This window comes from Fundulus heteroclitus, chromosome 21 (assembly GCF_011125445.2).
Source record: "Fundulus heteroclitus isolate FHET01 chromosome 21, MU-UCD_Fhet_4.1, whole genome shotgun sequence".
NCBI classification, from domain to species: domain Eukaryota; kingdom Metazoa; phylum Chordata; class Actinopteri; order Cyprinodontiformes; family Fundulidae; genus Fundulus; species Fundulus heteroclitus.
Genome location: NC_046381.1, coordinates 27,929,508 through 27,941,172, shown reverse-complemented (window position 1 = coordinate 27,941,172; position 11,665 = coordinate 27,929,508). Strand labels below are relative to the sequence as shown.

The window sequence follows — 11,665 nt, the reverse complement described above, 5'->3', positions numbered from 1 at the left end:
GCCTTAGGATTGCGTCGCTGCTATTCGCGGATGACATGGTCCTATTTGCTTCATCAGCTTGATCTACAGCTCTCACTGGAGAAGTTCGCAGCCGAGTGTGAAGTGTGAGGATCAGGGTCTCCAACCCCGAGACCAGGTCTTGAGCCGGAAAGGGTAGAGGGCCTTCTCTGGGTTGGGGAGGATGTTCTGTCCCTGGTAGAGGAGTTTAAGTATCTTGGGGTCTTGTTCATGAATGAGGGGAAGATGGAGCGGGAGATCGACAGGTGATTGGTTGCGGGCTCTGCTGTGAAGCGGCGCTGTACCAGTCTGAGCTCGTCCCCCAGGGCGACACCCAGAGGGGACATCCCACTGGGAGGAGACCAACGGGAGACCCAGGACACGCTGGAGGGACTATATTTCTCAGCTGGCCTGGGAACCCCTTGGGATTCCCCCGGAGGAGCTGGCCCAGGGCTGGGAGGGGGACGTCTGGGCTCCCTACTGACTTGCTACCCCCCCCCCCCGACCTGACCCTGGATAAGCATAACAAATGGATGGATGGATGGATGGATGGTGGATCTTGTAGGTTTTCTGACTGATTTACTGACTTAATTTTGATAAAGTATTTTCTTTTATATAAAAACACTGTACTGTATGGAAAGGAGGAAACAGGGAATGCACCACAAATTATTTCAATTGCTTGTGGAGTTAGCTTAAAGATTATAAATGCAGTTAAAAAAGCATTTTGAAGAAGGCAGACTCCTGATGAGCTCGCTAAGACATGAACGAAAACTAAAGAGGAAAAAGGAAAAGGAAACCCAGACATTTCCTCATCCCTGATGAAAATAATGCTTTATAAATTGTTAGATTGTAGCGTGAACAAAATTTGGAAGAATTGAAGGGATAAAAAACTTTTGTGAGCCACTGTGTGCAGGGAGTCTTCAAATTACTGCTACAACACCAATGGTAGGACTAAAGGTTTTCCAACAAAAGATTGCTTTAACTTTTTGTGTCTGGAAACAGAATTTGACTGCAGTCTTTCCCCTTTTAACTTCATATTTTGCATTTTTTTTATGTTGTGCATGCATTTTCACCCTGAACATTACCTCTCTGTCTATCAGGGTCACCAATTTCCATCAGCCATTGCAGTAAGATAAGCATTGTTTTAACTCAGAAGGCTTGGCTGATCTGTGTGCAGAATGTGTAAAGCCAACTTAAAAGTCTCCTTAATTATTATGCATTCCTACATTCAGCCTGTCAATATGTTTGGTGATGCCTCCATCCTAGTGAGTGCTGTAAATTCACCTCGCAGTTCAGAAACTCTAAGCTGGATCTTGCATTCTGTGTGTGTTTGTATTTTTTCCTGTCCTTGCCGTATTTGCAACACATCAGCATTTCCCCTTCACTTCTGTCTTCTTATTCAGAATTCTTCCTACTTTCATCCATGCAAGTGCAGTGCAGATGGTGGTATATGTTACTACTAGTAAAGCTACTTAGGTGAAGCGTCAGCTTCCATTCCTGGAGTGTGTGTTTGTGAGTGTCAAGAGGAGGACATAGGAAAAATATGCTTCTTGATGTCCCTCTCAGTCAGTTTGGAATATTCTGCTTCTATTCTATGCCCTGTCACTTGTCAGAACCACTAGTACAGAAAACTGGGAATGGGATCATAGCTTGTTTCAACAGGATTATTGTGTTCTTGCTTAACATCAATGCAGTTGTGTTATTTGTGCATCTACTGCGGCTTAGTGTGCATGCGTATGAGCGAAGCTGACTGCCCAGAAGGGTAACCTTAAGAGGGGCAGTGCTTTCAGAACAGTGTTCTTGTCATCTTCGCTGGGCACGGCCGTCGTCGCTGTAATTGCAAAACACTGTTGTTGCACCCACTGAATGCCAGTATGAGGATCCATGTATTTTAATGAACTCTTTGTATGCATTCATGATTTATGCAGAAATATCTGTGAGCAGAGGTTTCGTAATTACATTCCTTTTTTTATTTTTTGGTCACTCTTTGTTCTAATTTTGGTTCAGCAGACTTGCACTTTGCTTCTCTCCTCCTCTGTCTACAATAATCTACATCTGATTGCTTGTCTTCCTTCCTCTGTGTACCCAGGTGCTGTCTCTGGGTGCAGATGTGTTGCCAGAGTACAAGCTTCAAGCTCCTCGCATCCACAAGTGGACGGTGTTGCACTACAGTCCCTTCAAGGCAGTGTGGGACTGGCTCATTCTGCTGCTGGTCATCTACACTGCCATCCTGACTCCCTACTCAGCTGCCTTCCTCCTCAATGACCAGGTAGGGCCTTATGTAAAACTCACTGTCAGTTCAGAAGGATCCATGCGTGCATGAACTTTTTTCACATTTTATCGTCGTACAACCATCCACTCACTATTTTATGGGGGTTTATATCATAGAAAAACAGGTGGAACCCAAATGCAATAAAATAAACATTTTAAAAATAAATCAAATGAAGTGCACCCAATGAACTTCTATGGTCACATAATGCTCATGAAAACGAGCAGATAAAAAGGAAAGGAGTATGGCATACAGTAACTGCAAACCTACCTAGCTGAACCCTAGAACCTTCCAACAGGTGAGCTTCTAGAAGGGCGGCCAGGGCTATAAACCTCTCTTCTTGCCATGATGGATGCCCAGTGGTGGGCGTACCCTGCAGATTTCTGGGGGGTCTGGGGTGGGTCATGCATTGTTTAGTCCTGGTGGTGTTGCTTAAGAGGGGTGCCCGGGATGTTGTGCCGGGCTGCGCTACAATGGTAGTTATCCACATTCTCAACCCTGTGGGACGTCTTTCCTTTGTGGCTACGGTCAAATTTGTCCTCCACCTCAGCACGCACTTGATGTAGAAATATACACACACACACAAATCACCGATGTTCATGAAAGCAAACATAGTCCCACAACTACATATGAGGATTGTACTGCAACTAAAATATTTTTCTATAATTGCTAGTGATGTACCTGTGGTTGCAGTAGATACACTGTGTATTTTAGGGCCTATTTTATTATTATAATCTTAATATCAGTAGTAGCATTCCAGCTAAAGGGAATAGTATTGATGATACTATTCATACTTTTTGGGGTGTTTTTTCTTTTTCTTTTTTTGTCTAGTTTGACACTGTTGTTAGTGTATTCCCGGTTTCCCCCTTTCCTTTTGGACTCTTCCTCTCTGTCTCTTAATTTTTACTATTGCAATTAACTGCTGTGGCATGTCCAGTCTGTTGGCTGAAACAAAAGCATCCAGATCCATCATTCAGTGGGTCGGATGCCAAGAAAGGACACTGGACAAGAATTACTTAATCAGAGAAGCAGCCAAGAGGTGCCAATCAACTATGGAGGAGCTACAGAGATCCACAGCTCAGATGAGAGTGTCTGTTGACGGGTCAACTGTTTGTGTACTCCACAAATTTGACATCTATGAAAGAGTGACAGGGAGGAGCAATTTTTAAAAGAGTTACAAGAAGTTCTGTTACCATAAGACCCGTAGGGGACAAAGCAAACATGTGGCATGAGGTGTTCTGATCAGATGATTCGAAAATGAAGTAGCATGGGTGCCATGCTGTGGGAATGTTTTCTTAGTTAAGACAGAGAAGTTTATTGGTAGATGAGTGGAGCAAAATACTGGGGAATCCAGGTAGTAAACCTGGTGAAATGCTGCAAAAGACTTAAAGGCATACTATGCAACATTTTTCAGTTAATTAATGTGTTCCATACCGTTTTGGGATGATTAAATGAGTCATTTCAGGGTCGAACAAAGGTTTTCTCGACCGCCCTGGGGGTCTGTGGGGGAAATACCGCACTTGCAATTGCAAGAGCTCACGGCCCGCACACCAGAAGTCGCGCTTTAACGGCGAGAACTCCATGTGTTTTTGCCCTGCCATTCACTATATGCACGCGCGAAAGCAACAACAAAGAACCGCGTGTTAACGTCAAATAAACATGCAAAGCATATCGAGTTTTATTATTAATATTATTATTTTATTTTATTTTTTTTAAATTTTATGTTGGTGAGACGCTACCTATACCCCGCGGCGGCCGCGGCGAGGCGGCGGCGCTTGCGGCGGCAGCGGCTGCGGCTTGGCGAGGCGGCGGCCGCGGCTTGGCGAGGCGGTGGCGGTAGCTTCTCGGCAACATAAAAAAATAAAATAATAATATAATAATAATAACACTGGCGAGGCGGCGGCGCGGCGGCGGCGGCGGCGGCCTCACCAAGATAGCGCTGCGGGAAGCTTGATGTTCAGACTTTCACTGTGTTAGTCATTGTTTGTACTGCTGTTTTTTCCACTTTTTGTTGCGTTCTGCCTGTCCTGCTAAGCTCAAAAACGACCGCGCCTGGCTTGACGGAGAAACCAGAACAGCTGAGCATCTTTACGACAGTGCCACTTTTACTTTCGCCCTCTGGGGGGAGCCTCGCTGGAAAATCAACCCCCGGTTGCATAGTATACCTTTAAGACTAAGAAGAGGTTCACCTTTCAGCTCGACAACGACCCGAAACATACAGCCAGAGTTATTACTCTGTGTCCAACTCTAGTCCTCAAGGCGCGGTATTCTGCATGTTTTAGTTGTGACCTTATTGCAACACAAATTATTTTAATGTCTGAATTAAGGAGCATCTATTAGTAAAACAAACAAACTACAGATATGATCAAATCTCAATAAAACAAGCTGACATTTGTGGTTGGAATTTGACAAAAGGTCCAGAGCGTTAGAATGTTTCCAGTCGACACATAATCACACGCTGTATAAAGTGAGGAGGAACTGATCTGTAATGCTCTTGTATTAAACAATATATCAAATTGTATAAAGTTAAAAGCAATCTGTCTTTGCTCTTGTCGTTGTCGTTTGAAGCTTTGTACCTTTCTCAAAGTCTTGGATTGTGCTGAATGTCCTATTACAGTGTGACTTCTCTATTCTTTGTCGTCATGCATATGCAAATTCACCTAAAGTCCTTAATGCTAATCCATCTGAAAGATGTCTTCTATTTTTAGTGCATTAGCTCATAAATCGCTTCTTCTGTCTCCACATGTTTTCCTCTGCCCTTTCTGTATTCTTCCTTTCACCTGACGTCTCTCCTCTCAGGAAGAGGTAGCCAAGCAGAACTGCGGTTACTCCTGCTCTCCCCTCAATGTGGTGGACCTCATAGTAGACATCATGTTCATCATTGACATCCTCATCAACTTCAGGTCTGAATCACTGCTGAGATTTGAACTAATGGAAGTTTAATGTGATCAGTGTATCACAAAAAAAAAAAAACAGGGATTTGTAGTTTTAACACTTCAGGATTTGTAGTTTTAACACTTCAAATCAGTCATATTTTAGCAACATTAACAATGTCAGCAGTTTTTGTCTGCTTCTCTTTCTTTTAGGACAACATATGTGAACTCTAATGATGAAGTGGTGAGCCATCCGGTGCGCATCGCCGTCCACTATTTCAAAGGCTGGTTCCTCATCGACATGGTTGCTGCTATTCCCTTTGACCTGCTCATCTACCGCAACGGAGAGGAGGTAAAGACACAATGCAGGGAAAGTGAGATGACAGGCCCTATGCCCAACGGACTGCATCAATTACTGGCCTACAGCTACATAGAATGAAGGAGATCTGCTATGAAAGGCATGGGCAGGTTAGCAGTGTCAAGGTATGCAAGGTGCTAAAAAGAAACTGGCCACTGACAGTGCTCCAAGGGGTGACGGTGGCGTAAGAGTTTGGGGAGTTCGTCTTGTAACTGGCAGGTTGTTGGTTCAATGCCCCGTTCTGACCATTTCAGTCATTGTGTCCTTGGGCAAGACACTTCACCCACATTGCATGCTGGCAGTGGTCAGAGGGCCCGGTGGCAGCGATATGTGGCAGCCTCGCCTCTGTCAGTCTGCCCCAGGGCACCTGTGGCCATAACCTTGCAATGATAGTAGGTATTGACATTTAGTAACATAGCCAGCAAGCAGGCCAGATCTCTCTCTCTCTCTCTCTCTCTGATTATAAATCTATGAATTCAAGCTCTCACTAAAAGTTTGTGCATTGTCAACATACCTCCTAAAAGCAGATGGCAGTTTGCTGTTTTTACGTGTATTACCACTTTATGCTGGTCTGACCTTTATAGAACTCGCCTATTTAAACTGTATTAGGGCAAAAGTTGTGTGTTATTAAAATTGAGCCAACTTTAAATGAAAGCTGTGGTTCTTACCCAGAAGACATCCTTAGACCCCCTTCACTTTATTTCTGCCCCATAAATCCTCAGCCCACCACAGTTCAACTTGCTTTCAAGCATCAGTCATTAACAAAGCAACAGGGCAGGTCATGGAGGTTTCATCTTTAATGTGCAGTGTCATCTTTTTTAGACAGTTTTATTCTCCCCCATGCAAAATGCTGGCTTCCTTTGTACTTCATCTCCCCAGTTTCTCTTATGGGCTTTGAGTTACAAACCTGCTGTTAATGTGCCAGTACTGATAACAAAATTAAAGTGACAGCAGTTTCTGTTGGGTGGATTTCTGTGCCTTTGACGGGATGAAGGTATGTTTCAGAGAGTAGAATTAAATGTACATTTAGGAAATGAGGTGGGAAATAATATGAATCATGCATCTTATGAGGAAAAGAATGGAAATTATTTAGCTGCAGGAAGTTAAAAATGGGAAGTGGAAAACTATTACAGCATGGGGAACACTTAGCCGACATTAGATTCATTGATACCATCCAGCAGAGCCTGCCGAGACACAGAAGTCGAGATTTTCCTCACCAGAAAGCTCTTATTTACTTTGAAGACACACACACACAGACATACACACACACACAAACACAAACCCACATAGCAGAAGCGGGCGATCTGCCAGCACAGTAATCAGCTTGTTATTTATCCGTTGTATGGACACCATGAGGCCCCACTGAGTACACGCAGAGAGGCAAAGGAGTTGACACCACACAGTAATGAATGGCAATCAAGATTTAGCGCCTCTTCTGCAGTGAATCCCTTTGGTACAAGGCCACGGCTACACCACCTCTGTGTGTGTAAATGTGTGTGCTAGTGACAGGATGACAGTGGCTGGGAGCCCTGTGAGGAAATACTGCAGTAAAGAGATATTGTTGATGCTCTGTTACTTTAGTTCTGTGTCATTATTCTTTTGTTCATCCTCAGACCACCACCCTGATAGGCCTGCTGAAAACTGCTCGTCTCCTGCGATTGGTTCGTGTTGCCAGAAAGTTGGACCGCTACTCAGAATACGGCGCTGCTGTCCTCTTCCTTCTCATGTGTACCTTCGCCCTCATCGCTCACTGGCTGGCCTGCATCTGGTACGAATCTATAAGACTTCCTGATTGCTCAGAGAAGATGCGTCCATTTATGTTTGATCTTTTAAACAGACTCTTTTTAGTTATAAATGCCATATCGCCTTACATGTCTTTGTTTCCTTCTTTTTTTAAAAACAAGTTTCATTTTATTCAATGAACTGCTCAGTAAGGTGTAGTACATTCATGTCGTATTTGATTTTTTTTGTTTCCAGGTATGCAATTGGTAATGTAGAGAGGAACGGTTCAATAGGCTGGCTCCACACCCTGGGGGACCAGTTGGGAAAGCACTTCAATGATTCTATCCCAGGTAGTAGAAGTCACAAAAATAAGATACCTGCCTGGAAGCAAAAGGTGTTGTTATCCTAATCAGTCTTTCTGATAGAAATACCAGTTTGCATGAAGCTGAAAGGTTATAGTTTTGCAGAAACAGAATAGCAGACTTTTAATAGCCAAAAGAATTATACTTAACTGATATTAAGGGGAAATTGAATGCCCTTTGTGTCAGAGATTCATACAGTTATACAGTCTCCTGATGTTTTAATTAAATATGCTACCGACTTTAGTGAAAATATAGTAGCACATTTTTTTCCCTAAGTAAGTAAGTAAGTAAAATTTATTTATATAGCACTTTTCTCAGATAAAAATCACAAAGTGCTTCACAGTAAAATACAAATACAAAAAAAAACAGTATACAGCAATACTAAACAGCATTTTAAAAAAACATACAAACGAAACCATAAAACCCACACGTCTAATTAAAAGCCTGCTTGAATAGCAGCGTCTTTAGTTGCTTTTTAAAAGAAGCAACAGAATTCATGCAGCGTAAAGAGAGAGGCAAAACATTCCACAGCCTCGGAGCCACTGCCTGGAATGAGCGATCCCCTCTAGTTTTAAAATAAGTGCGTGGGACCACTAACAATAATTGGCCCAGTGACCTCAGACTATGGGTCGGAGTATGGAGCTGTATCAGCTCAGAAATGTAGGGAGGAGCTAGACCATGCAGGGCTTTAAAAGTAAGGACAATAATTTTGAACTGGATTCTATACTGGACCGGTAACCAGTGCAAAGCTGCTAATACTGGGGTAATGTGATCTCTTTTGTTTATGTGAGTTAAAAGCCCTGGGTACAGAGCTTGTTTCATTCTGGCTGCTTTTAGAAAGGGCTAATGATGTACTAGCCAGCATATTATAAAGGTTAGACAATATTCTCCAAAATATACATTTCTTGTCTTATGGCAATGTGAAATAACAATTAATTATTAATTATTATGATAAAAACTAATGCCACCGCTTAACAAAGTTAAAGTAGTAGTAGTAATTAATTTTAGTGTTTTTGTAACTCACAGAAGCTTAGCTACTAAAAATAGGAATGTTATGATTGACATTGATTAAATAACAAATGTGTGTGTGTGGGTGCGTTTGTGTAATATGCACATGTTCGTGTGACAGTGTGAAAGTTTTTTTTTCTCAAAAAGCAAAACAAAAAAACTTGGTTCTGCACCAATATTTAACTGAAAAAAATATTTCACAAATAAAAATCTTTATTTATTATTGGTGATAAAATAAAACATAAGACCAAGTATTGGTAGAACATCATTGATTTCTTTGTTGAAATAGAGAGATTTCACAGCTGCCTGAGAGACTAAGCGGACCACTTCAAAGCAAGAACAAAAGCTAGACTTTTTCTGATACAAAGCTTCCAAATCACAGTCAGTGAGGTGTGAATGGTAACAATCAAATATGTGCTCTCAAGTCAATTTCATTGTTGTATGGCATAATTAAGTTTGAGGAAAGGATGGCATTTTACGTTTAATCTGTTCTTGTTACAACCCCACCCCTCTCATCAGGTTCAGGACCTTCAATCAAAGACAAGTATGTCACAGCTCTATACTTCACATTCAGCAGTCTGACCAGTGTGGGTTTTGGAAATGTGTCGCCTAACACTAACTCTGAGAAGATCTTCTCCATCTGTGTCATGCTCATCGGATGTAAGTATTGGATGGATGGATGGATGGATGGATGGATGGATGGATGGATGGATGGATGGATGGATGGATGGATGGATGGATGGATGGATGGATGGATGGATGGATGGATGGATGGATGGATGGATTTGTTTTCAGTGTACATCACTGCCTTTTTTATTCAATTCAATTCAATTTTATTTATATAGCGCCAATTCATGAAACATGTCATCTCAAGGCACTTTACAAAGTCAAATTCAATCATATTATACAGATTGGGTCAGATTATACAGATTGGTCAAAAATTTCCTATATAAGGGAACCAGTTCATTGCTTCAAAGTCCCGACAAGCAGCATTCACTCCTGGAGAAGCGTAGAGCCACAGGGAGAGTCATCTGCATTGTACATGGCTTTGCTGCAATCCCTCATACTGAGCAAGCGTGAAGTGACAGTGGAAAGAAAAACTCCCCATTAACAGGAAGGAAAACCTCCAGCAGAACCGGGCTCAGTATGAACGGTCATCTGCCTCGACCGACTGGGGGTTACAGAAGACAGAACAGAGACACAACAAGAGAGACAAAAAAGCACAGAAGCACACATTGATCCAGTAATCTGTTCTACATTAGATGGTAATAGTGGGTGATCTGTCTTCTCTGGATGATGTCACAGTTAACAGAACGCCAGACCAGGTGTGCCTACTATGAAGAAAAAAGAGAGAAAACAAAAAATTAAAAGTTTAAATGACAACAGTCATTTCAATGTAATACAATGCAAAACTGGAGAACAGTAGACTGAAAAACAGTAGAAATCAGTAGAGTGAGAAAATTAGACCCTGATGTCCTCCAGCAGCCTAGGCCTATCACAGCACAACTATAGAGATAGCTCAGGGTAACATGAGCCACTCTCACTATAAGCTTTGTCAAAAAGGAAAGTTTTAAGCCATAAGAGTTTTAAAAGTAGACAGGGTGTCTGCCTCATGAACCAAAACTGGGAGTTGGTTCCACAGGAGAGGAGCTAAAGCTAAAGGATCTGCCTCCCATTCTACTTTTAGAGACTCTAGGAACCACCAGTAGACCTGCAGTCTGAGAGCAAGTGCTATGTTAGGAACATACGGTGTAATCAGAGCTCTGATATATGATGGAGCTTGATTATTAAGGGCTTTTTACGGGAGAATTTTAAATTCTATTCTTGATTTAACAGAAGCCAATGAAGGGAAGCTAAAATTGGAGAAATATGATCTCAATGAACAAAATACTCTAAAAGAAAATGTTGAATTGCATCACTGTATTGCAGTTGTCATCGTTACGCATAATATCACTTGAGCATGTTTGCTTAAACCAAATAAAAAGCAGCCCTTTGTACAACGCCATGACCCTGAGTTTGCATCCAGAACCCCTTGGGTGGCTCTCTCATTCAGCCGCTCAGAGGAAGCAGGGATAATAAGACAATTTGAGAATCATTTTTGACTGATTTCTGATCTCTGGTCTGATCTGTAAAGCTTTGAAATCAGAACTTGTGTTCAAATACAAGAAAAGTACATCAAAATAATAAATAATATATGTTATTTTTAATGCTTTGTTCCATAAGTGGTTATTAGTTATTTATATGGGGAGCAGAAGTGCTGTCCCGACATGTGTGAGAGAGAGCAGTCAATGTAAAAAAGTTTTTTCTACATTAAAACAAGGAGGTCACATTTTAACTGTCTTTAATGTCTTGCATTGCTGATTCCTTAGCCACGCTAGCATTACAAAAACAAATGGGCCTGTGTGTGTTCCCTAGAAAAGAAAAATTGCAGAACTCTGTGATGTTTAAAAGCTTCCAGCATTTGCAAATCCACCGTGCTCCATGACAGAAAGAGGCTGAAAGCTCAAAATGATAAAAGAGCAACTTGCCTGCCTCCCTTTTAGCCTTCCTGTTATCTGCTGAAAGATAGACTTACACTCTCTCACAGCCTGGATGAACAGAGGATCTTTTTCTGCTTGTCTGAACATGTCATAAAAACTGTTTCTTTTCATGACATGTAAAAAGAATGTAAGAAATAGCTTCTTACATTTCATTGCTTCCTCTGATGTAATTTAAACACATCGCTGATACTGAAAGTAGCTAACATTTAATGTTTTTATCACTCATCATTACCAGGGAAGAGTGTCATTGTTAGCATTACCTAGCAGCGGTCTGATGAGTGGTGTGTTCACTGATCAGACAGGGATCAAATGTTTCTGTTTCCAGCTGACTGGTCACCAGTTTGGGGGATCAAGCTGAGCATTGTCTGATTGCAGTCAGCTGTTGTTTTAGTTGATTTATTAGTGCATCTGTACTTTTAAATATGTTTTGGACCTTTGGTCATTTCAGTCAGTCAGTAAGATAACAAATGAGAGCAGAGGTTCCCTTTGTCTCCCTAGGGACAAATTATTGCCACCCAAACAAATCAAATAAATAA

The 11,665-nt window shown here is 41.8% G+C and overlaps 2 protein-coding genes across 2 annotated transcripts in view; both read left to right on the top strand.

The window, feature by feature from the left end:
- kcnh2b (potassium voltage-gated channel, subfamily H (eag-related), member 2b) overlaps window positions 1–2,320 on the top strand; it is a 310,074-nt gene extending 307,754 nt beyond the window's left edge. Inside the window, exon 21 of the mRNA XM_036125763.1 lies at window positions 2,087–2,320. Within this exon, the coding sequence (XP_035981656.1) occupies window positions 2,087–2,320 (234 nt within the window). The remainder of the gene's footprint in view (window positions 1–2,086) is intronic.
- LOC118556210 (potassium voltage-gated channel subfamily H member 2-like) overlaps window positions 2,188–11,665 on the top strand; it is a 42,552-nt gene continuing 33,074 nt past the window's right edge. The window contains exons 1-6 of the mRNA XM_036125348.1: window positions 2,188–2,266; window positions 5,066–5,169; window positions 5,353–5,491; window positions 7,111–7,265; window positions 7,475–7,569; window positions 9,109–9,249. Coding sequence (XP_035981241.1) covers window positions 5,138–5,169; window positions 5,353–5,491; window positions 7,111–7,265; window positions 7,475–7,569; window positions 9,109–9,249 — 562 coding nt within the window. The 5' untranslated portion in view covers window positions 2,188–2,266; window positions 5,066–5,137. The remainder of the gene's footprint in view (window positions 2,267–5,065; window positions 5,170–5,352; window positions 5,492–7,110; window positions 7,266–7,474; window positions 7,570–9,108; window positions 9,250–11,665) is intronic.